At 43.9% G+C, this 25099-nt stretch overlaps 3 protein-coding genes across 7 annotated transcripts; all 3 read right to left on the bottom strand.

Moving 5' to 3' along the window:
- Nucleotides 1-4281: 4281 nt before the first annotated feature.
- Nucleotides 4282-6462, bottom strand: LOC148867914 (diacylglycerol O-acyltransferase 3-like). The gene is made up of 2 exons (XM_088978182.1): nucleotides 5751-6462; nucleotides 4282-5193 (listed from the first exon to the last, which is right to left on the bottom strand). Exons 1-2 carry the CDS (start codon nucleotides 6171-6173, stop codon nucleotides 4426-4428), a joined length of 1191 nt encoding a protein of 396 aa, XP_088834308.1. The 5' UTR covers nucleotides 6174-6462; the 3' UTR covers nucleotides 4282-4425.
- Nucleotides 6463-8402: 1940 nt separating this feature from the next.
- On the bottom strand, nucleotides 8403-9144 carry LOC148867913 (uncharacterized). Its single transcript, XM_088976518.1, has 2 exons — nucleotides 9108-9144; nucleotides 8403-8794 (listed from the first exon to the last, which is right to left on the bottom strand). Exons 1-2 carry the CDS (start codon nucleotides 9142-9144, stop codon nucleotides 8403-8405), a joined length of 429 nt encoding a protein of 142 aa, XP_088832644.1.
- Nucleotides 9130-14511, bottom strand: LOC148867912 (INCREASED PETAL GROWTH ANISOTROPY 1-like protein 2). Of its 5 annotated transcripts, none has more exons than XM_088978184.1 (7): nucleotides 13790-14511; nucleotides 12875-13318; nucleotides 12647-12778; nucleotides 11443-11624; nucleotides 11216-11327; nucleotides 10122-10265; nucleotides 9130-9474 (listed from the first exon to the last, which is right to left on the bottom strand). In XM_088978184.1, the coding sequence occupies exons 2-7, from the start codon at nucleotides 13184-13186 to the stop codon at nucleotides 9361-9363; spliced, it is 996 nt and encodes a 331-aa protein (XP_088834310.1). In that variant the 5' UTR covers nucleotides 13187-13318; nucleotides 13790-14511; the 3' UTR covers nucleotides 9130-9360. The 5 variants fall into 5 exon arrangements, with proteins under 5 accessions (XP_088834310.1, XP_088834311.1, XP_088834309.1 ...); XM_088978185.1 differs by having other exon boundaries at nucleotides 12875-13314; nucleotides 13790-14467; XM_088978183.1 differs by having other exon boundaries at nucleotides 12875-13235; nucleotides 13790-14464.
- Nucleotides 14512-25099: the final 10588 nt, after the last annotated feature.

Below are 25099 nucleotides of genomic sequence, written 5' to 3'. Positions count from 1 at the left end.
ACCCTTTTTTGTATAGGATGTCACATAAAATGAAATAAACTTTAAATTGAATTTAACCCATTTGCCACCCTTTTTTCTCCCATTTCAAACTCATGGACTTCGATGCTTCTTTCTTTTGGTGTAAAATAGGTAAAATCACGGCATTTGGTACTTCTTTTATAAATGGTCTCTAATCGCTGGCTGAGTGCTAGGTCAAACTAACAACCAAGTAAAGAACCTTTAAAACACGCATTTGAGCAAGAAGCTTGAGATAAGAAAGTAAAAGGGCAAACTTGGTGTCTCTTCATCACTAACAAGCTCGAAAAGATGCAATAAAATAGAGGAAGTTCTCAAACTCTCCACGAATTCAAATTCTGATCTTCAACTACTGGTGACAACAATAGTGCTAAGCCCATCCAACCCAAAGTGAACTAAGCTTTCAAAACACTGTTGAAACATTGAACAAACAAGATCCAACTGTTAGTGAATGTTTTGAGAGTCCTTTTTGGCCTTTCACATATGATTTAAATTCAAATGCCCCTAGCTTGGCAAAGCTTTTTGATGGATATCACCATGATGCGGCTTGGCATGCCTTATAATCTCAATCTCTCTCTCTCTCTCTCTCTCTCTCTGAGCAAGAAAAAAAAAGGTAAATATTCCTTGCTATCGGTTTTAGCAGCCTTCCAAAGTACTCCATGGGTGTTATATTAACTTTCCATCTTTGAATAAGAGATGCATCCAAGCACTTAATTTTACTAGATAAACAATGACTTGAATTCAAGCTAATGCAAATGAAATTGAAGAGGTTATTACGTATAATTAAATTGTCAAATAGCCAAGGAGAAGGGTGCACAATGCACTCCTCTTTCCACACAAAATGGAGAACATGACGGTTCTGAAGGAGTTGTGGTTCAAACTGGTTGATTCAGACAAGACAAGGAGCATCATTAATTGCCCCTCAGCTCAAGAAAGCTCTGGCATTTGGAAACCTAGAATTTCCTCTCTACATTTTCTATAGATGATCAGAAATGGAACAATGAGCTTTGAAGAATTTGTTCCTTTTAACAAGTTTCTTCGTAAGGTTCTGCAAGCTTTTTCAAACCTAGAAAGAGGTCGTGGATATTTTGTTCCTAATGACGTTTATGAGGCTTTGATAAAAGTTGGGTTTTCCCTAGACTCTCTTGCTTTTTATACAGTCTCTGAGACCTTATATCAGAAGAAGAATGGAAGATTCCGGGTGAATGATTTTATAGCACTTTGTATATTTTTACAATTTGTTTACTACATGGGCTGCCAACTATAGAATATGAAAAATCAAAGTACTCCACCATGTTCTCCTCCTCATCTAAAGATACCCTCAAAATTCCTTTGGTATTTGAGGAAATTGTGGCAGATCTAAAGCATTTTGTGTATGCATGAGTGTGAAGTTCTTTCTTCATGACTATTCTTATTCTAGTGCTTGGATTGAAAGTGAATACGAGATCTGACATCTGTTGTCCATATTTCTATAAGCATTATAAGTGTGTATTAATTGTTGGATTTCCAATGAACTAGTGGACATGGTTGAGGTAAAAAAAATGGAGTGCTCTCTACCAAATTGATTTATCAACAATAAGAACTACTTGCTTTTACCGTAACGGGTTTGTATACCATCTCCATGGCATGTCTGAACTTGGTGAAGTTTCAGGTAAGGCACATAATATAAAATATAGCCTATGTTAAGGTTTATCTTTGTTCTAAATAGTAATTTATTCTAAGTTCAGAAAACAAAAGAGAGAAAAGGAGGAGCAGGTAGGCGTTGCACTATTGTGTTTTTAATATATTTTTTGGGCTTAAAAGATGGAGTTTATGTGTTCGTGTCTTCTCGATCCCCATCAACCTCATATCATGATGAACCATCTATCGCCAATGCAGCTTCAAGGAGAAAAAAGGGAGGCATGAATTTGAACTCGTTGGAGTTTTTAGGGAGAAAAAAGGGCAGCAAATGGGTTACTCAATTTAAAGTTTATTTCATTTATGTGACATCTATACAAAAAAGGGTAAAATGGACATTTAAGAAAATTAATGCATCAAACAAACGTTTTCCATCTGGGATAGTGACGGAGGGGAGGTTTATGTTGGGTTTTTCAAAAGCTTTTGGGAGGTTTTTGCTAAAATGAAACTTGAGGGGAGGTTTTTATGATTGTCAGAGGCTTTTGTATTTTACCCTAAAGTTTATATCTTCTTTTTGGAATAAATAGACTGTAATCCACTTCAGAGTTATAAAATTACAGTCCTCTCTTAGTCTATTAATAGCCCCTTTATAAATTACTTCCTGCCCATGAATTTAGCATCGGTCCATGGTCAAGATTCATCCAACCCAAGATTCAAATTATCGATACTGGCCGATTTTGGTTCCACTTTTTCTTTTAGTTCTGATTTTGGTTCAGAGGGGCTGGTTTAAGTCCTGGCTACCCTCTGAATCAGGCCCTGACCCGATACAACCCCTGTAGAGGTGTATCAGGAAGGGCCCCATACGATACATAACTATTTTTTGAACCTTGACCCCACCTATGATAAAACTAAGATTTCTTGAAGTGAACTGAATAGTAAAAACCAAAACCCTTTTTTTTACGCCTTGCCCCTAAGACCATTATTTATTTATTTATTTTTTTGAAATAAATGTCTTCATTAAACAATCATCAAATAAAACATCTCTCAAGTATAAAAGACCAAGTAAAACAACTGGAAGAAATAGATATTTGAATGTCTCTCAGCCAAAAGATCGAAACAGAAACGCCAGTAGATAAAACTTCTTTTTTTTTTTCTTTGTTTGGTAGATAATGCGCTGCTTGGCTGAATCGTTTTCCCATTTTAAATTAGGAAAAGGAGGAGTCGACTTTCGTAGTGGATTAACTTGACCCCGTGTAGCATGCTGTGACTGTGATTTGAGGCCACTAGATTAGACTCATACATGACGACACATACCGTATTGGTGCACCATTGGTACCTTATCTCCTTCATTTTTCAAGCCGAAAAAGGTCCAGCCGCCCAGATAATTTGAATAGGTCTCAACCATAATAGCAAATCTGTGATTGCCGAGGGCCTAGGTCCAAAGCAGGTCCCTCAATATGCAGCCCACTAGTATGCTTACTTAAAAATTATGGCCCATCTTCAAATTCACAAACCCATATGTTTTTGTTTGGATAAAGCCTATAGGAGAAATTGATGCTTTTGAGTTCAAATGAGTCCCCCACAAGATTGTCCCCTACAACGTCCCACACGCATCCCCGCCATGTATTGAGAACATCTGCTGATGATGATAACATCAATACACGGCGGAGATGTATTGTGGGACGTTGTGGGGGGCTGATTTCATCTCCTGATGATGATAACATCTTGATTAATAATGCTCAGTACAATAAAAAAGTAGAGTGTCTAACAGTAAATTCGGGGCAAGTCCCAAGTATACATTCTGGAAATAAATAAAGCCTTTAAAGCCTTTTTTAGCAAGAATGTGAGCAGCTTTGCTACACTCTATATAGGAAGTAGGAACCCAAATTGACTGAGCAATGTGGGATCGAGACGATTCATGATGAGCTTGCAATCTGCAATAAGAGAGCCTATGCGCCATGGAGGGTCATAATTCTCCTCCAACAAACTCTTCATTACCACCTGACAGTCTCCCTCGATAACGATTGAAGAAACTCCAACCTCTAAAGGCAAATTGAACGCTAGTAAGATCTGCTTTTGCTTCCACTTCAATTGGAGATACTGTGGGAATTTTTATCGATCTACCATAGCAGAATTCACCGTAGTGATCACGGATTAAAATACCAACTCCACCAACACTACTATTCAATGCCCATCGAAATTGATCTTTACTGAAGGAAAATTCGGCTTGACCCAAAAGGAATTAAAGAGTGTGTTTCTTCCATCTTCATTATAGGTAAAGTCTGAATATTGCAACACAGCATCAATATGAGCATGAGCAGAAATTACCACCTTCAATGGATCAATGGATCAAAAGATGCATGCTCCATTACTGATTTGCATCTATCTTTCCATATATACCACATTATAACAGCACAAACAGCAAAAATAGAGAATTTAGATGGATTTGAAGGATCTTCCAATTTCCACCAATGAGAGAACCAATCTTCTAATTCCAAATCATCATGTAAACCCGTTCGAATGGAAAGACGAGAAGCAAACCAAACTCTTCTTACTGCTGGACACCATGTTAAGTCTAGTCTAGTAAAATAAAACCATGTTCTTTGCCTCTTTCTATTTAAATAATGCAATAGATAACCAGTTCCTCAGTTTAGAATGTATGATTTTTTTTTTCCAATCCTTCCATATATGAATATTTTCCAACATAAAATTATGTATGACACATAAAATCCAAAACCTCGTAGAATGAATATAAAAAATTAAAAAGCTCGAAATCCATCTCAAAATCAAAATTCAAAATACAGAGGAAGCGCTGAGTACGTTCAAGCTGCTGCTGCCATCAGAAATCAGAACCGAATCCTTCTTCCCATCCCCGAAAAAGTTGGCCAAAATTACATCAACATCCTCTATGCCCACTCCAAGGCAAAGAGGGTGGTTAGCCGGAGCTGTAACACTAACAGATACATCATCGCTAGTATTAGTATACTTCACACTGCTGCAATATGAACTGAAAACCCGCACATTAGGACCATTTCTGCACTTACCCATGCACTTGCATCCCACAACAGCACCCTCTACGTCAATCCTTCTCTCAAATTCCTCTAACACTGCCCCAGCTCCTGATTTCTTGCATTTACTGCCCATGCAAACCCCTATTTTCTCTGCTCTGCTACCATTATCTCGACAACCCGACGAGTTCAAACTACCAGTTTTGCTGCTACACCATGCTTCTCCACTGCTCAAACTCTCAACTCCATTATTCCCATCCATGGTTCTTTGCTCTTGGATCGGAAGGTCAAGGCTTATTATCGGTTTTTCTGTTTGAATTGTTGTTTGTGGCTCTGATTGCGTCCTCTTCCTCAAAGAGCTCATACTGACCACCTGTCCCCAGTCACTATCACTTGATTCAGAGGAGGAGCTTGAGGATGATTCGATTTTACCCCGGACTTCCATACCTGCTGCTGCTTTCATCCGTGCCTTCTCCTCTTTCTTCTTGCTCTTTAGTTCCTCCTCTTCTGTTCTCAAGTGTTCCAGTTGCGCCATTAAAACCTCAGCTGCATCCTGTTTGAAGATCAATCTATGGATTATTTGATGTTTTTGAAACGTAAATATCACATTAACTTAAAGCTCATTGAGGTGACAATGCATATCCGTTCGCCCAGTTATTTACTTCTATTTGTAGGTTCTGATTAAGATAGAGACCAAAAACAGAGTTCTCGATTTTTTTTTCTTTCTTTTAATTATTAGATAACTGGATTGAACCCAATTGTTTACAGTTACACAATAAAGAGTTTTACAAAGCCATGTAGAGATTTTTAACAACTCCTCTACAATAGTCAGTTTACACATTAACGATTTATCTACATTTTATTGGTAAGCAACCCTGCTTCACCACTACCCACTCGGAACGGAATTCAGAGTTACATAAAAGAAGCAACGACCAATTAATCATGCAAACAACCAAAATCAAACAAAGAAAATATCAGAACGATAGGTTAAACTCACTATATATATATATATATATATTATACATATTCTATTCTATTATCCCCACAATAAACCCAAATTCATGTAAAGCTTTTCCTATATAACTGAAAAAGACAAAAGTTGAACCTTACCGAGATCTTCTTTCGTTCGTCACCCTTGACCGAATCATCGCCAAATTCCAGAAAATCCATCTGAAAAAACATCGACAAGTTCTTAGATAACCCTTTAATCAACTTTAGCTTCCTCTTTATCGTAGCCATCTCCGAGTCCTTCTCCTTCTTCTTCACCTTCTCCCTTTTATTTCTAGCACATCTCGGCGAGACGTAATACTGCAGATGCCCATTATCCGAAAACCCAGAACTCGAAGATCCCAAAGGCTTTCTGGGCCTTAGAGAGATGGTAGAATCTCGAGAACCTACAATCCGAAGCTCGCCGGAAAGCCTCTTTCCGGCACCGACTGAAAGACTGGAAAAACAGATTTTGGAAGGGTGAGAATCCAATCCAGCGCCGGTAATGCTCTGAGGGGACTGGAAGAGCACACCGGAGACCTCCATTGCGGGATGTTGAAATCCACTCCAAGTAATTTTGATTTATCTACAGAATGAAGAAATCTCAGCAGTGAAGAAACGTCCGGGAACTTGGGGAGTTGGGATGGAATTTAAATAGTGAACGAAAACGGAAAGGTGGAGTAACCGCTTCTACACGTGGAGGATTATTATTCGTTGTAAAGGGCGCGTGACGTTTGCAGTTTTCCACACTCAGACATATGGTTCTCTCGACGCGAGCACACTTTGTGAGTGAATTTGGACAGCTTGATCTTTGAGGAGAGGAATAAAGGGCTATAAAAGAGCCATGTGGACTGGAAAGGGGAGTCATATTGTCGCTCGCGTCCGCGTCCGCGTCCGCGTGCAGGTGCAGATCAGCCGACACACAAGAATGTCAAGAATCCTACCTGCACCGAGTAGGGTTTCGCTGAACGCTTTGGCTGTTCAGCGGGCTGTGAAACCAATGAGATAGGTTCTTGGATATCTTAATTCACAGAAAAGACCCTTCTCTTCCTATCTACTAAGACGGTGTTTGGCGTATCTTTTGCTCTGCAAGAAGCTTAGGAGACCAAAAAGAAGGACCGAAAAACCCTAAAATCGGAAAGTTTCAAACATAGCCTTATCCACTGGTTGAAAGGTTCAAAATATCGATACGTAGGGCTGTAAGTCGGGTTGGGTTAGGTCGGGTTGAGGCCAACCCTAATCCAACCCTATGTTCTAATCCCCCAACCCTAACCCTAACCCAATCCGACCTACTCAACCCTAACCCTAACCCAATCCGACCTACTCAACCCTAACCCTAACTAATTCCTTCAACCTTAACCCAATCCGATGTCAACTTCGGGTTGGGCCCAACCCAACCTTCCCATCCCTTAAAATTTAGTAGAAAAATAAGTTGGGCCCAACCCAACTTATGACCTATGATAGAAATTTTCTCAAAAATATAAATTCATGAAATCAACAGTAATGAAACATAAAATTATGGAAATAAAATCACTAATAACAATTCATAGGATCAAGCAAATAATTTGAATCTACTTGATAGGTCACACATAAAAATTACAAGACAAAAGGAAAAGACAAGTAGTCAACTACCTGTGAATAAGTTAAAGAAAGGCATGATAGTATGTAGGGGGGCTATACAACTATCATGCATCTAAACAAATCCGTGTATATAATATATATATATATATATATATATATATATATAGTATACTATTAGATTAGTAGTCTAGTACTATAGGGGGACGGGTTGCCCGAGGGGTCAACCCTAACCCAACCCGAACTAAGGTTGGGTTCAAGAATTTCAACCCTAACCCTAACCCAATCATCAACCCGGCCCAAGTTGCAGCCCTATCGATACACCCGATATGCCGGTATGGGCGTGTCGAGTGAATCAATACCCTTTTTTTATACTTTTTTTTTTGCAACCGGTTCAGATCTCCTCCATCCCCTAGACCAGTCAAACCCCCGATACAACCAATGTAGGAGCATATCGGAGGGTGCCAGAATGATACGTATTAGCCGATATGGGCCGATACGTGTTGATACTTTGAACCTTGTTTCAACAGCCCGGTAGACCATGACACAAACTAAACAGTTTTGGCCTTTGAAAACAAAACCCAAAAAGAAATGTTTTAAAAACCACCCAGAGGTTGAACCGTTTTTGCCTTTGGGTCATGGGTCACCAATTCAATTGACCGGTTCGAATGGTTAGACCGTGTTATGTCAGCACATATATGTATGGAGTGTGTGTGTATATATATATATATATCTGTGTGTATAAATATATATTTTAGCAATAAATAATGTATAAATATATTTTAGATATGCTATATGTATTACTTATTGTTTAACTTATGTTTTCAATTCAGTTTTTTATTTTTTAATTTATAAAAAATATTAAAAATTGCAATTTGAGGTCAAAAAGGGTTTTTTCATGAAAATAGCGGAATATGGCGCCTTGGCACGCATATATCTCGAAAAGTTACCCAAAATAAAAAAAAAAACCAATTAGACATCGGAGTGCAAAGTTATGGCCTCCGAAAGTTTTGTATGCATTGAGTTTGCAACCCGCAACCCGGTCACCAGGTCGAACGGTTCTTTTAAGTTCAACTTATGATACCGGAAAAACTTTTTGTGTTTTTTTTTTTTTTTTGAGAGAGAAAGGTAACTAAACTAATTTCATTAAAAAGAGAGAATATACAATTAAAAAGAAAACAAAAACAAAAACAGGGATCATACAGGAGGAATCTTATCAGGATACAAATCTTCTAACAGAGCACCTAATTTTGCTAGCCCATCTGCAAGAGCATGAGCATTAAATTCCATTGGAATCCAAATCAGGTTTGCATTAGAAGCAGTCAGTAAATCCCTTGCCTCCGTCAGAAAATGACCGAGTCTCCACGGCCCGGTCTCTTGCTTTCCTACCCATTTTATGGTGTTTGCTGAATCGCCTTCTATGGAGAGTTTCTGAATACCAAATCTGTTAATCATTCTGATCCCTGTAAGTGCAGCCATCACTTCTGCCTTGGTAGAGTCTACTATGCCTATTGGCCCATTGTACACCCAGCAGATGTTCCCATTTTCATTCCTTAGAACTCCTCCTATGCCAGTAGCACCAGGGTTGCCTGAAGCATTTCCATCAAAACTTAGAGTCCAAAGACCTTGTCTTTTGAGAATAGGACTCCTGTAGGTGGGTGGGGAGGGAGGGGAGGAGAACAGGAAATTACCAGCATTCCTGTTAAGAATGGGTGATCATCTGGACCCAGTCCAATTCGGAAATTCCAAGTTTGGGCTTTGGTTTTGTATTTAGGCTTAGCCCAATTCATATATTTAAATACATGTATTCTATATATAAATATTATAATATAACATCTTCCCTCCAAATGGTTGATTCATGTATTTTAAATCCTCCCTCCAAAACTATAAATAGTTAAATACAGCATATAACAACATGATATGGTTTGTTGTCTACCATGGACATGCAAGCAAAAGGTTTCTATTGATGGATCATCTCTTTCTATGGCTTACAGCTTTCAAACGGTTTACATGTAATATTAACAATGCATAAGGAAAAAAGGCCTTGTTTTCTAATATAACTATTGAAAAAATATTTACTATAAATAAAAAAGCAACTCTTGCTTTCTAATTCCCATCCTAGTTTCCATGGTTAAACAAAGGCCTCAGGGTTTTATCATGATGTTATGCCTGTAAGCAATTCCCTAGACCCTCTCATATGTGTTGGAACACGTCTCCTTATTTCTTCAAAAGCACACATTATTTCTTCTGAATCAAGTCCTCCAGCAAACTGCACAAGTTGATAGCAGATCAGTAAATTAAAATTGTAAGTACACATGATACAACCGTCATTTGGATGCACATAATGAAAAAAGAATTTAACCAAGTTCACCTATCAAGATTTGGTTTCAACTAAAGAGGTAACTCAATTTCATTACAATATCTACCTAAGGTTGACTTCAAAACCTTGGTAGTCTTCTAAATCCTTGTTAAATGTTAACTGAGGGGATTTTTCATTCTTTTGAAGAAAGCTTAAATAAAAGCAGGAAGCAAAGCCTTAATAATGTACTATCCCCTGAATCTGCACCATATTGATTCCTAAGCTACAAGATTCTCCTGTTTGCCCTACAGGAACTGAGTTGAATATTAGCCAGAAAAGTGCATGTTTCTCATTTTTTGGGTTCAAAATGGCAGTTTAATATAAGTGTCTGTTTCCCATTTTCTGGGTTCAAATGAGCAGTCTAATCTAAAAATCTGCAAATCTGGCCAGTTCCCCGAAACAGATTGGGTCCCATTCCAGTTTTTGACAATGACAGATGATCCAGTCTTGTTTTGAAACATTGCTTTCGATTTACAGTTAGTAATTATGGATTACTGGATATTCTTGGAATCTTCAGTCACTGTATAGGAAAATCAAACAAACGATTCATGAGTCACCTGGTGGGTCCTATATGCAAAACGCACACCCTTAAGTAGCAGAGCTTCCTGTGTGGATTCCTTCTCTGAATTTTGGATTGATTCAAGCTCCATTGACACTCTCTTCATGTAAATTTTGGCCAGTTTAATAGCAGCCTTCTTTATCTGCATAAGAACCTAAGATAAGTTGAAGAGTACCAAACTGTAACATTATCATCGAAAAGGAAAATGCCAAATGACAGAAATTCAACATACATTAGTATGTCATGTAACAACATTGATGTCAATATAAACTTTAGATCATAAAAATAAAATACAAAGATAAATCAATATGATCAATCCATAGGAAAAAGACAAAACAGTTTGTGATCAGTGTTCACATGTAATGTTTTAAAAACCATAGTTGTATCATAAATCATAGAGAAAGTTGAATTGTACCAAATGAGAATCATATTGTAAATAGTAATATTATCTTCTATTTCTTAGAATACACATACATATACACCCAAGCATATATAGAGAGAGAAGTAATTTCATCCCATTTTTAATCAATGTATATAGTTTGATATTACAGAGTTTTCAACTTGTACACTAGTAGTATACTTTGATACAATCACATTTTATTTCAAAATCCTTGACCAAATATTCAATAAGTTGGCTTGAAAGCTTGAAAAACTAATATATTTTTATATTTTATGTATAATATTTTTAATATATAATTTATATATTAGTTAAGCCAGCCTCATGAGCTTTTGAGCCGAACATTTTATTAGTCAAAATTGAGTTCGAATAGCTAATTGAACTTACCTTAACATTCGAACTTGGTTAGCATCATACTTGAAGTGAGCCTAATCAAACTTGAGCCCAAACTGTTTGACTAAAGCTTGATTCGATTGCAGTGCTCCTAGATGTTGGTATTGGTTATGTCTATGTGGGTTGTCAAAGTAGAAGTGTACCTTCTCTGGATGTCTTCCAGAATCCAGAGTCCATTATGGACAAATTGTGTCCCTTTTATATCAATTATGCGAACTAAAATTTTCAAAAGGTTTTCTCTACTGTATCTGATAGCAATAATAATTGCTCTATGAAAGTCAAAAACCTGAATCACAACATGCCTTACTGATCATTCCTGAATCATGCATCCAATCAGTTGGGACTTTACAATCCCGGTAGGAAAGCATGGCTGAGTCTCTCAGTTTAATCAACTTCTGTATGCTCCGCTCCGACCTTGCACCATGAGATGTCACAGGAAATATAAGATTTCTCTCAACAAGGAAACTCCTATGTTTTTAATAACAAAGAAAGCAAAAGAAGACTTTCTGTCCTGCTACATAGTACATACCTATCTAGTAAACTACCCATCTTCTTCAAGGCAGTTTCACAAGGCATTTTGTTGTCATCCTTATAGGAAGAAAGTCCACTCTCTAATATTTTAAGATCACAGTATTCAACAGCAGATTCACGCATGGCATCAGCTTTCCTCTCAGGCCAGTTGAAGTGCTTCAGCACAGCCCTCTCATCAGCCTATACAAACACAGGATGAATGGAGGGGGCAGTAAGTAACATAGATAAATTAAAAGTAAATTGGAAAATTTCCATGAGATGGAATAACAATGCACCAATTAAAGACTAAGTTTTTATATATTTTAATGTTCCTCATGTTAACTCTTTCAACCAAGGATGATCCAGCTGCAAGAGAATTAGCATCTGGCAGCAGTTTCCTCAGAACTGCACTGGCTGCTTCCTCATTGGAGAAATTAGTGGGGTTATAGCTTAGGATAAAGTAAGGTTATAGCATGGTTGTGTCACTGAGATTCTCCAAACACACATGGTTTATCATTTCCCCTAATCAATCAACTAACCCAGAATTAGAGGCTTAGAGTATTTGTACCAGTCTACCAGATACCATGTCTCCTTTTTCAAGTGTTTGAATACACTGTATGGTATTAATTGAAAACATATTCAGGCAGCCAGGCAGGCACTAATATACCATGATTCTTGATACCGAAACAAGACATAATGATTCCATTTAGAAAAGTAAACCTTAAATATGGAGATGGATTAATAAAAACGTTGGTGATGGTTGATTCTACATTCCAACTTGTAATTTATCAAAAGAAATGGTGGTCTGGTGGTTTGAAGCATTTAGACCAATTGAAAGTTAAAACCAAGGGCCAGCTTACCATTTGTATACTGATGCAGATACCGGCATTGTTAAGATGGCACCACCAATCCTCAATGATGCTTCAATGAAATGCTTTTTCTTCTGTTTTTTTTAAACGTTTTTGATAAGTTGTATAATATTGCATTACGAAGAAAACAGGGGAAGAGCCCCTCTTTACAGTGAACGCTATTTTACCAAGAGCCATTATGACTATCTAGTTTTCTAGTATCATACAACATAAATTAAAAAAAAAAAAAAAACCCATCCTATATTGGCTCTAGCTTCATTTCAGGTTTCTGTCTTTTGGGAAATTTAAAAAAAGGCTGCTCTGTCTTCAATATTTTAACCAAGTTATTATTTTTGGCAAAGTTTTCAACATTACCAATGAAGAGAGTTCACCATCAAGCCAATCAACAAATTTTAGGTTGTCCTCTATATCTGTATATGAAGCCTCCTGAACTTTCTGAATAAGAAATTTGATGAATTCTCCTTTTGTTTCCACATCTGCTTTTATCTGCAGTAGGAGTTGGTTATTAACAGCCCAAACACTTCCAGAAACCAGTAGTACAAGAAAGAAAAGAAAACCAATACTAGGATTTTAGATGCTTACTGCTAACAAATGAGCTGAACGATTTTGAATTTCTCCAACTATGCTTCTATGTGCATTGTTGACTGCATGATTACTGCGATTACCAGGTACTGTATCCTTCTTCCCCTCACGTTTTGTTAATGAGTGATAGAATTCCATAATTTCTGGAGCTTTTTGTGTGCTACCTGTTCTTGCTAGCATATGTGGTGGAGGTGGAGGGACGGATTTCAGCAGAAGTTCTTGTTGCACGGGAAGTGTTGGAGGCAAGGGGACAGAATTTACCAGAGATTTTTGTGGCACATTTAAAGCTTCAGTTACAGTATGCAATAACATTGCAGATGGTGTTTTATCCGGATTCCCTTCTTTGATGGCCTTCTTTACACTAAAATGTTCAAACTTATTGGCAATGAGTTTCTGAACATCTTTAAACTGAGGGATCTGGACTTTTTCTTCAATGAATTCTTTCTTCAACCAGAATTAGAAATAGTTTTAATAAAATGAAAAACATCAGGATAGAAAAAGAGTTCATATGGTGGAGGTCTGGATTTAAACTGGCTTGTGAAGCCATCAACTTAGATAATTATGAGAAGTATTCCATGCTCAAAATAGATCTTCATCCCTTATGAAAGAAGCTTCTCCCCTTTGACACCAAGGAGATTGTTCACTTGCAACCAGTTAAACCTATCTAGAATAGCACAGAGAGATGCAACTCCACACCTCTATGGTTCAATTAAGCATACAATCTTTGAAAACTCCTCTAATAAGACTCATGATAACCTAATTAAATTTACTGTCAACTCGGAAATGGGTATGACAAATTTCAGAAGACTGAAATTTGGCCTAAAGTGCATGGATAAGAGAAGAGCATGCCATCCACCCCTATGGTATTTTACATGAATAAAGTGAAAACAATCAGCATAGGTGTTTAATTTGTACCTTGTCACCACTTGAAAAAGCTGAAATCTTCTCTTCAGCAGCGATAAGATCCTTGGCATACTGCCTATTCTGCGACTCAAGCTCCAAATTCAAGGTCTGCAATTTCTCCAAGTGGTTCTTCAGAGCTGATATCTCAGACTGCAAGTCCTTAACCAAATTCTCACTCGCAAGGAGCTTCTCTTGCAGTTCCTTTTTCTTTCCATCAGGATCATCTTCAACTCTCTTGACAGTGACACTGAGATCAATGCGTCGGCGTGGCTTGGCGAATTGTTCAAAAACCGGCCGGTCTAGAGACCGACCAACAATTCCGACATCATCTTCTTCTCTACCCTTTTAAAGTCCTGCAACATGCTCACCAAATTTTTGCTTGTTGAGGCCGAGAGATCTCCGAACCTTTTGGGCATTGTAATTTGGGTAGGGAGGAGCTGACCCTGGCCTTGGTTTCAGGCCAGGTGAGAGCCTAGTAGAAACAGCTGATGTTGGGGAGTGCTTTGCTTTTGAAGAGGTTGTAAGGCGGTATGGTGTTGTGGGTTGCGAGAAGCTGGGCTTGGCTTCAGTTGTTATAGTTGTTGAAAAGTTCATGCTTCATGGCTAGCTTCTATATCCTTTGCTTCAACGCATCGGAGTCTCTCTGCAAACAAAAAGAAAGTTAATATATGGAACACAAAATTTAAGGACGATTCTTTTGTTAGAAGCAGCATTTTATGAGAAAAAAAAAATTCAAGTTGCTGTTGCTGAGTTGTAGTGAGGAAAAAGATGGTGGCTTTGACTTGTGACGACAAAAATGGGAAATGTAGTTGATGAAGGAAGACTTGGCCCGACCTCTATGAGACACGTGGCAAAGACAACAACAGCAAGTCTAAAGCGTGAACACCAAGGGGATACCAACGGACCGAACTCCCTATTGGAGGCCTGAACTCACCCTTGGCCCCAAACCAGAAAGTAATCCGAGCTGGCCTACCTTGTAACAGTTCGGGATACACCTCGCCGAACTGGCCAATCTTGTAACAGTTCGGAATACACCTCGCCGAACTGGCCAACCTTGTAACAGTTCGGGATATACCTCGCCGAATTGGCCAACCTGGTAAACAGTTCGGGATACACGCCGAACTGGCCTACCTTATCAGTTTGGGATATACCTCGCCGAACTGGCCAACCTCGTAGCAGTTCGGGATACACCTCGCCGAACTGGCCCGCCCTATACATACCTCCAAACTCAAGGCTTCGCCTCGTTCACCACTCCGCATCACCATCTGGGCACCAAAACCAAACAAGTCGTACCATGCCTGACACTGAGGAAGTCCGTACCCGAGGGCGCCGCACCCGACTGACTTGGGATCTGACGCTTGACGGCCGCACTCTAAAACAGCCACCTGCCACTGCCACCTGACACCGCCATCTCCAGTTAAAGAGACGGTTAGGCAGTGGCAGTTCTGTCCCAGCAGAAAGGACGACGGCCGAGTTGACGAACGCAAGAGTAATCATACCCGACCTGACAAGGGCCTCGGAGCGAGTGCGCGAAGTGATTATAAGAACCCCCTACCCCCAACAGACAAGGTATGGGAACTTTGCGCTATCTGGTCTACACTCTGCCTTTGAGAGATTACTGACTTGAGCTTCGGAGTTATCACACCGGGTTCCCCCCGGAGTTCTCTTCTTTCCCGTTTCAGGCTCTCCGACGCTCCAGCTCAAAGGCGAGTTCGTTGACAGCTAAGACCGGTCGGATTGGGCTCCATCAATTGGCGCCATTTGTGGGAAATTGCTTCTAAAAGCCTCCCTCTAAATCTCTTCTACCTACCCCCTTTCAAAAACTCTAACACCCACTCCAACACTGAAATGGCCTCCTCCAGTAGTGCCGGACGTGGAACCGAAACAGCCACTACCGGAGAGCAACTTCATGCTCCGGCGGTGTGCATTGGGCAGTTCACCATCCCCCTTTCAATGGATGGGATCCCAAGCTTGAATGTGCCACACGCGGTGGCACCTCTCTCACTACCCATCGAAATGAACTTCGCGGGACCAACTGTTGTCCCACTGGCTGCCCGCCAAAACCAGATAGATGATTTGATGCAATGCATGCTGGCAATGCATGCCCAAATGTAGTAGTTCCAGCAGCACCAACTCCAGCAACACCAGGTGTTGCACCACCTCTCCCAACACCATTATCAACAACAATTCCCTCAGCTACCCTTGAACCAGCCGCCCCCCCCCCCGACACCCTGTTTCAAAGCCGGTCAAGGCCTCCCCCCAAGGTGGACGACCTCACCAAGGAGAGGCTTCTCGACCGCAAAACCCCCTAACAGTCAGGCCTCATCCCCGGGCCGAAAGCAAAGAAAGATCACCCCCGCCTCGCAGCCCGCGGGTGGGTCAAGAACCTCGCCAACAAAGTCACCTCGGTGCTCTAAGCCCGAGTTCCCACTCATGAAGAACCGCTTCAGCGCCTTAGCAGCAGGCCAGCAACCCGGGCCCATCGAGCTCAGCAACACAGAGGCAAGCAGCGCTAGCACCAGGCCCACTCAAAGAAGGCACCGACGAAGTCGCTGAACTGCTACTCGCGTGCTACCCAAGCTCAGAGGCAAGGAAGAAACGAGCTCGGGCGAGGTAAAAACCGTCCCCATTCTCTCAGTTCCTTCCCCCCTTTCAGCAAAACTTTTGGCAGTCCCCTTGCCTAGAGATTTCAAACTCCCTTCTCTGGACAAGTATGATGGGTCCTTCGACCCCAACGACCACGTCGACGCGTTTCAGTCGCAAATGCACCTCGCTAGGGCAAGCGAGTCATGCATGTGCGTGGCCTTCACCACCACCTTCAGAGGAGTGGTCCGCACCTGGTACCGGAACCTAGCTTCTGGGTCAATAAAAAGCTGGCCCCAGTTCGTGCAGATCTTCACTGCGCACTTTGTCACCAGTAAAAGGTGTCCCAAAACTGAGGAAAGTATCTTTGGGGTAATCCAAAGAAAGGGAGAACCCATTCGGAGCTACATCAAACGGTTCAACGAAGCATGTTTGCAGATTCCTCGGTTAGACCCCGCGGTACAGCTTGTTGCGGCCAAAAGAGGGGTGACACACAAAGAGTTCAAATGGCACATGGTGGCCAGCCAGCCAGCAACCGTGGTCGACTTCCTCAAGCTCGCGGACAAGTTTATGAGAACAGAGGAAGAGATCAACCAGAGAATCGAAGGCGGGGTGGAAAAAAGAAAAAGAGAGGGCGAGCAGCCCTCCAACCCCGGCGACAGAAGAGGCCATAACCAAGAGGTGAAGCCGAGCCAGCCGTCCCGAGCTCCCTTAGCAGTTTGGACGGATTACACGCCATTGAACGCAAGGCGGACCGAGATTCTGATGACGATCAAGGACGCGCCTTACGTAAAGTGGCCACCTTGCCTGAAGAGCAACCCCAACGAGAGGAACAAATATTTATATTGTAGTTTTCATAAAGATCACGGTCATAGCACCGAGCAATGTAATAATCTCCGCGACGAGATAGAAGGACTCATCCGTCGCGGGTACTTAAGAAATTTTGTACACTACGACAATAGTAATAAAGCAGGTCGGCAAGGGGAACACGGGAAGGATGTCCCCGAGCCAAGCAACAGACCGGCCGAAGTCTTGCAGCGACCTCCCCTAGAAGAAAGGCCAGTCCGGGGAACCATCCACGTGATAGTGGGCGGTTTGATGGTGGCAGGATGCACTTCGGCGGCAGCAAGGACATGAGTTCTCGATGTAGCCCGAGAGGAGTAGAACCCTCCCAAGAGGCCGAAGAAGGAAGAACCGATCTTTTTTACAAAAGGCGACGCACGAGGTGTTCACTACCCCCACGACGACGCGCTCGTCATAAAGCTAAGGATCAGTGACTTCGAAGTCCGACGCGTGCTGGTCGACTCAGGCAGTTCGGCGGACATACTATTCAAATCGGCGTTCGACCAATTGCAGTAGAAGAAAAGCGATTTGAAACCCGCTCACACTCCTCTGGTAGGCTTTAGCGAAGAGGAAGTTAGGCCCTTGGGAAAAATAACAGTACCTGTGGAAGTTGGCACACGGCCGTGCGCGGTAAGACTCAACCACGATTTCCTGGTGGTCGCAACCCCCTCCCCGTACAACGCCATAATAGGGTGACCAATTACGCATATTCTGCGTGTAGTGGTCTCCACCTATTATCTGGCAATGAAGTTCCCCACGGACTTCAGTGTGGGGGTAGCGCAGGGCGACCAACTCGAGTCCCGCAAATGCTATGTTGCCGCCCTAAAGGGAAAAAACAAGGTGGCCGACGACCTCGAACTAGAGCGACCTGCGGAGCAAGGCGAGGAACGAGCTTCACCCACTGAGGAAACAGTCGCAGTCCCGACCTCGGCTACAGATTCGACGCGAACTCTACAGATCGGTGCCTCCGTCAAGGAGCCTTTGCGAACTGAACTAGTGAGTTTCTTACTCCAAAATTTAGATATTTTTGCATGGTTTGCAGCAGATATGCCCAGTATTGACCCTGGCCTCATAACTCACAAGCTTAACACTGACCCTGTAGTCAGACCCATTAGACAGAAGAAACGCAACTTAGCCCTGGAGCATTGGAGGGCGGTCGACGACGAAGTCGAAAATCTCCTCACAGCGGACTTCATAAGGGAAGTTCATTACCCGAGTTGGGTAGCCAACCCAGTGCTGGTGAAAAAAGCCAACGGCAAGTGGTGCATGTGTGTTGACTACACCGATCTGAACTGAGCTTGCCCAAAAGACTGCTTCCCCCTACCCCGAATTGACCGCCTCGTGGACACGACCTCGGGACACGAGCTACTAAGCTTCCTGGATGCCTACTCAGGCTACAACCAGATTAAGATGGACCAGTCCGACCAAGAAAAAACCAGCTTCATTACCGAGTTCGGCCTGTACTGTTACAAGGTCATGCCCTTCGGACTAAAGAATGCTGGCGCGACCTTTCAAAGACTTGTAAATAAACTTTTTCGGCATTTAATTGGCACGAAAATCAAATGTTATGTAGACGACATGGTCGTCAAAACATAGTTTTCGCGAGAATTAGTAAGAGACTTGGATTTTGTCTTCCAAATTCTGCGTCAGTATAACATGAGACTAAACCCAAACAAGTGTGTATTCGGTGTCACCTCGGGTAAGTTCCTAGGGTACATTGTCAACCGACGCGGCATTGAGGCCAACCCGGACAAAATAAAGGCCATCCTTGATATGAGACCACCTTGGAAAGTAAAAGAAGTTCAAAAGCTAAACGGCCGCATAGCCGCTCTGAGCCGCTTCATGTCCAAGTCGGCAGACCGCTGCTTGCCTTTCTTCAAGGCAATCAAAGGCAAAGGGTTCGAATGGACCCAAGATTGCCAGCTCGCGTTCGGCGAGCTAAAGACTTACCTCGCCACCGTACCAACCTTAGCCAGACCCGAGGAGGGCGAAGTCCTAGAACTGTACCTCTCGGCGAGCGACGAAGTTGTCAGTTCGGTATTAGTAAAGCAAGTAGATCGGGTCCAGCGGCCCATCTATTATGTTAGTAAAATTCTGCAGGGAGCAAAAACAAGGTACCCGCAGATAGAAAAAATTGCCTACGCACTAGTGATATCAGCTCGGAAACTCTGCCCGTACTTCCAAGCTCACACCGTCGTTGTCTTAACCGAAAAACCCCTAAGACAAGTTTTGCTGAAGCCCAAGGTCTCCGGTAGGCTGACGAAATGGGCCATCGAACTCAGCGAGTACGATCTCCAGTACAAACCCCGGACCGCAATTAAGGCCCAAGCTCTGGCAGATTTTATCGCCGAGTGCACTTTCAGCCACGAAACCCTACAGGTCGAGCCCGAGGTCCCCAGTTCGGGTGAACCCAGAGCTCCCGAGCCAATAGAGTTTGAACCCCGTGAAGTAGCAGCCAGTGTGGCATCTCTCCTGGTCAGGCGAAACGCGAACTGGGATGAGGAGCCCTGGATCCGTCACGTGGATGGTTCCTCGAACCAGCAAGGCAGCGGGGCTGGAATAGACTTATGCGGCCCGGGCGGCACAAAATTAGAATACGCACTACGCTTTGAGTTCGCGGCATCCAACAACGAGGCAGAGTACGAAACATTGATAGCCGGACTGAACTTAGTGCGAAAGGTAAAGGCAAAGCACTTGGTCATCTGCAGCGATTCCCAGCTCATAGTCAACCAAGTTACAGGCGAGTATGAAGCACGCGAGCTCTCCATGATCGCATATTTGGCGAAAGTAAAAGAGGCCCTGCTCAACTTCCAGTCACACTTCATCAGGCAAATCCCGAGGTCAGAGAACACTGAGGCCGACGCTCTGTCCCGGTTAGCCAGCACAAGTCACAACAACGTGAGAACCGTGTACATAGAGGATTTACCTCGGCCTAGTATTCTCGGGGGGGGGGGGGGCAGAGGAGGTCGCTCCCGTGTACATAGAGGATTACTTTACGAAGTGGATAGAAGCCGAACCTCTGGCAACTGTTACGGCCCGGAACATACAGAACTTCTTTTGGAAGAACATAGTATGTCATTTCGGGATACCTCGTGTACTAATTTCCGACAATGGCAAACAGTTCGAGGATATCAAGTGCCAAGAGTGGTGCCAGAACATGGGGATTCGGCAAAACTTCACATCAGTCGCGCACCCGCAGGCAAATGGTCAGACGGAAGTAATGAACAGAGCCATCCTGCGCGAACTGAAAGCATGTCTGGATCGAACTAAGGGACTGTGGGCCGAAGAGCTACCAAGTGTCTTGTGGGCCCACCGAACTACAGAAAAAACTGCCACGGGAGAAACCCCCTTCAACCTCACCTACAGCACTGAAGTAGTGATCCCGGCGGAAATCGAAGTACCAACATTGCGACTAGAAACGTACGGCGATCGGACAAACGGAGATGAGTTACGTACCAACCTTGACCTACTGGACGAGGTAAGGGACCTCGCGCATATCCGGACAGCGGCCTACTAGCAGCAGGTAGCTCGCTACTACAATGCTAGAGTAAAGCAACGAAGCTTCTGAGTCGGCGACCTAGTCATTCGTAAGATTATGGTGCCCGAACCCGACGTGGGCAAACTTGGACCAAACTGAGAAGGGCCCTATAAAGTAAAGAGAGCACTCGGGGGTGCATACGAGCTCAAAACCTTGGAAGGCAAACAAGTACCTCGAGCGTGGAACATCGTGAACTTAAGGCGATACTACCTATAAACCGCCAAACGAAGTGGACGAAATCAGGTCCTATGGGCCACGATACAGAGCCAAGAGGAACATCGGCGTAAACAAGCAAAGAAAAGGGCATATTATCAGCTCGGCAAAAAATTAGTTCACTGCAAAAGACTCGCGGAAAAACAGGTCGCAGAAGTATAATAACCCGGACAAGTGGCATATTATCAGCTCGACAAAGAAACAGTTCGGGAAAAAGGAACACGGGCAAAAAGATTATCTATTCCGTTGCAAGAAACAGTACATTGGCCATCAGAAAGCACTTAAAAAAATTGCTACATGCCCGGAGCTACTTCTTCGCCATCAGAAGGCACTTCAACAACACCCGAAGGCCCTGCCTCTCCTTCAGAGTCTGGCTCGCCATCGGCAGCATTGGCCATCTCCTGAGTTATACGCGAAGTGGATATGGCACTAACATCAAGGTCGGGGTACGTGTTCCGGATCATCCACTGGCTCAGTTTGAACCCCCTCCTGTAAGAATCCACCATTAGATCGTCAAAACGCGGAGAGGCAATGTAGTCTTCAACGGCCTTCTTCTTGGCGTCTTCAATGCCTTGGGAAAAAATCTGTGTTTTCTCCCTGATGTCCTCCTGAAGATATTCGACTTGATGTTGCAAATCCAACTTCAAGTCTGCCATGTGCTTGACAACGACCCCCATGGCCTCGGCATCACACTGAGACCTCACCTGCCTGGCCATTGCGATGCGAGCAGCCTCTTCGGCAGCATAAGCGGCCGCTTCAGCAGCTCGGGTATTCGCCTCTACAGCACGGAAAGCCTCTTCAGCAGCATGAGCGGAAGCCTCAGCAGCTCGCGCCTGTCGCGAGCTCCTCTCCACTTGGGCTGCTAAGGCATGAATTGAAGAATTCACCTACCAAAAGAAACAAGTGAGCAATGACAGCAAAAGCAACAGAAAATGAAAAAGGCAGACGAAATCTGATTTACCACCATAGCATGAGTTACGGCGCGGCAGGCGACCTGGTTCAAAGGAAGATCGGTCCACGCCGCGATCTCCTCAGGGAAAGTAGTCTCCCTACTCTTCTGAAGAGCGTAGTTCGGCGTCAACATGCTCCTGAACTCCCCTTGAGCTCCCGAACCCGAGGGCCCAGCCCGCGTATGAGCGGACCCAGAGTGAGCAGGAGCACTTGAGTATGCAGGAGCACCCGTATAAGTGGTCTCGGCGTAAGGCGCCCCGGCAGCTTCATGCATCGGTGGAGTCACCTCGGGCTCCCTGGGCAGATCCTCCGGCGTGTTGTCTGGAACTTGAGGCTCCTCTTTCGGGGCAGCTCGGTACGAGTTCGCTTGGCAACCCGCTTCCTCCTCTTCATACCTTGGAACAGACGCCCCCCACGAGTTCTCTCCGCGTCCATCACACCTGCAGAAACGAGTTCGACATCAGAAAAAATAAAGGAACAAAGCAACAAGAAACCGCAGAACTAGAAACCTACCCGAACTCAGGCTGGCCGCAATAAGCTTGGCCTCCGTTAAGTAGTAATGGCACTTCAAACCTAGTCGTACCCATTGCCGGAGGCCCTTCACTGTCTCTTTGTCGAGAGTAACACCTGAATCAGGAGCGGCCTCACCCCACCCGGTTTGAAAGGGCCATCCTTGTGCACTTCGCACACCGAAGTAGTCCCGCTTCCACGCCGGGACTTTATTAGGAAGATCGTGCAGAAGCTTAAAGCCCGGGCGAGGAGAAAGGTAATACGCCCGTCTTCCCCCAGGAAGAGAACCCGCCTGTCTCTTGAGCATCAAGATGGAGGAGAATATCTCTAAGTCTAAAGGGAAATTCTACTCGCAAAAAAGGGAGACTGTCCCCACCAGGTTCCGAATAGAGTTCGGATGAAGTTGGCCAATGGTGACACCGAAGTGGTTTATGACTTCGACGAGAAGGAGGTGGAAAGGAAGTCGCAACCCTGCAATGAACTGCTCTCAAAAAATCATGATCTCATCAGGACTGTGTTCCCAAGGAAAGCTACCTGAAGGAATAAAATATGTATACCCCCCAGGTAGATTGTAAGACACAAGTATAGATTGAAGCCTCTCAGGCGTCATGGTCGAGGGACCAAACCTGTCTAGCATCCGACCTCGGCGAGAGGTAGACGCCAAACTGCCCGAAGCTGCTCGGCCTACTGGTTCATAGTCCTCGGGTTCCACTTCAGGATCACTGAGGCAGTCGGGGGATATGGCTCGATTTGTAGAACCTACGTCAGCCCTACTTGAAGAGTCGTCTGATCTATCAAAGCTAGACATTGAGGAAAGGAGGTGGATTCAGGAAAGTACTCACTGGAAGAAAGTTTTGAAGGCTCCGGAGACGGGAACAAGCCAAAAAACCTTGAAGGCTATGTAACCAACCTAGACGCGAGCTGAAAAGTTGGACGCGAGCTCAATAGGCAAACCGCAGAAGTGACAAATCGACTGGGGTCCCCCACTATTTATAGCTACAGTAACCAAGAACCGACCGTGCAGATCAAAGACGATCCGACGGCCCACATTTGCGCTGACCGCACGTCCCCTAAGATCGAGACATGATTGGCGCACGTCTTTCCGAAAAAAATGAAACGTCAGCACACGTCTTTTTGAAACCGACGTCATGCTGACGCACGTCTTTCTGAAACTGACCGCGTCGCACGTCTCTGACAAATGCCAACGCACGTCCAACAGTGGCGTACCTTTTCCTGACCCGCTGTCACGTCCCAGCGGCGCGAATTTTTGAAATTCAAAACACGTTGTCAGTTTCCTGCTTTCTCGAAAACCGAAGAACCCTCGCAAAAGCAACTCGCGCAGTCAAGATTCAAAGGACAGGACAAATCCACCTACCACCTCGCAAAAACTCCCCGCACCAGGGCAAGACCCTTGGCACGAGGAGTGGGGGCAATTGATGAAGGAAGATTTGGCCCGACCTCACAGTTATGCGACACGTGGCAAAGACAATAGCTCGGCACAAAAGCAAGCCTAAAGCGCGAACACCAAGGGGACACCAACGGACCGAACTCCCTACTGGGGGCCCGAACTCACCCTTGGCCCCAAACCAGAAAGTAATCCGAGCTGGCCTACCTTGTAACAGTTCGGGATACACCTCGCCGAACTGGCCAATCTTGTAATAGTTCGGAATACACCTCGCTGAACTGGCCAACCTTGTAACAGTTCGGGATATACCTCGCCGAACTGGCCAACCTGATAAACAGTTCGGGATACACGCCGAACTGGCCTACCTTATCAGTTCGGGATATACCTCGCCGAACTGGCCAACCTCGTAGCAGTTCGGGATACACCTCGCCGAACTGGCCCGCCCTATACATACCTCCGAACTCAAGGCTTCGCCTTGTTCACCACTCTGCATCACCGTCTGGGCACCAAAACCAAACAAGTCGTACCATGCCTGACACTGAGGAAGTCCGTACCCGAGGGCGTCGCACCCGACTGACTTGGGATTTGACGCTTGACGGCCGCACTCTAAAACAGCCACTTGCCACCGCCACCTGACACCGCCATCTCCAGTTAGAGAGACGTTTAGGCAGTGGCGGTTCTGTCCCAGCAGAAAGGACGATGGCCGAGTTGACAGACGCAAGAGTAATCATACCCGACCTAACAAGGGCCTCGGAGTGAGTGCGCGAAGTGATTATAAGAACCCCCTGCCCCCAACAGACAAGGTATGGGAACTTTGCGCTATCCGGTCTACACTCTGCCTTTGAGAGATTACTGACTTGAGCTTCGGAGTTATCACACCGGATTCCCCCCGGAGCTCTCTTCTTTCCCGTTTCAGGCTCCCCGATGCTCCAGATCAGAGGCGAGTTCGTTGACAGCTAAGACCAGCCAGATTGCGCTCCATCCATAATGAAAGAAGAACAGTGAAGAGATAGAGGAGGTGATGGGATTATTGGGGTTGACCAACTGCGCCTAAACTCCTGTCTGTGGAGGAAGCTATTTGTTCAATCGGGCACCTGCTCCTGAGTCGTGGGTCCTGCCTGATCACCTCACTGCCTTAGGTGTTGGTTTGGAGTTTGGACAATTAATTGGTGGCAGTGTCACTTATCATTATTCATTTTATTTTGCATGCAATCGCCCAACTGTCCTGTCATGAACAGCAAACAGTGAGAAATCAAATATCAACGAGTCATACTATATA

This window comes from Nelumbo lutea, chromosome 3 (assembly GCF_056320005.1).
Source record: "Nelumbo lutea isolate HS-2025 chromosome 3, American lotus-T2T, whole genome shotgun sequence".
Classification (NCBI taxonomy): Eukaryota; Viridiplantae; Streptophyta; class Magnoliopsida; order Proteales; family Nelumbonaceae; genus Nelumbo; species Nelumbo lutea.
The sequence above is the reverse complement of the archived record's forward strand: the minus strand, read 5'-3'. Positions and strand labels throughout refer to the sequence as shown.

Coding starts and splice junctions, on each gene's coding strand:
- LOC148867912 (XM_088978183.1), bottom strand. CDS start 13,848: ATGCCAAGGATCTTATCGCTGCTGAAGAGAAGATTTCAGCTTTTTCAA. Junction 13,236..13,789: donor CTTTTTCAAGTGGTGACAAG/GTACAAATTAAA, acceptor TGAACATTTTAG/TGTAAAGAAGGCCATCAAAG. Junction 12,779..12,874: donor GTTCAGCTCATTTGTTAGCA/GTAAGCATCTAA, acceptor CTCCTACTGCAG/ATAAAAGCAGATGTGGAAAC.
- LOC148867913 (XM_088976518.1), bottom strand. CDS start 9,144: ATGGTAGACAACAAACCATATCATGTTGTTATATGCT. Junction 8,795..9,107: donor ATATCATGTTGTTATATGCT/GTATTTAACTAT, acceptor GAAATGCTTCAG/GCAACCCTGGTGCTACTGGC.
- LOC148867914 (XM_088978182.1), bottom strand. CDS start 6,173: ATGGAGGTCTCCGGTGTGCTCTTCCAGTCCCCTCAGAGCATTACCGGC. Junction 5,194..5,750: donor ACGAACGAAAGAAGATCTCG/GTAAGGTTCAAC, acceptor ATCTTCAAACAG/GATGCAGCTGAGGTTTTAAT.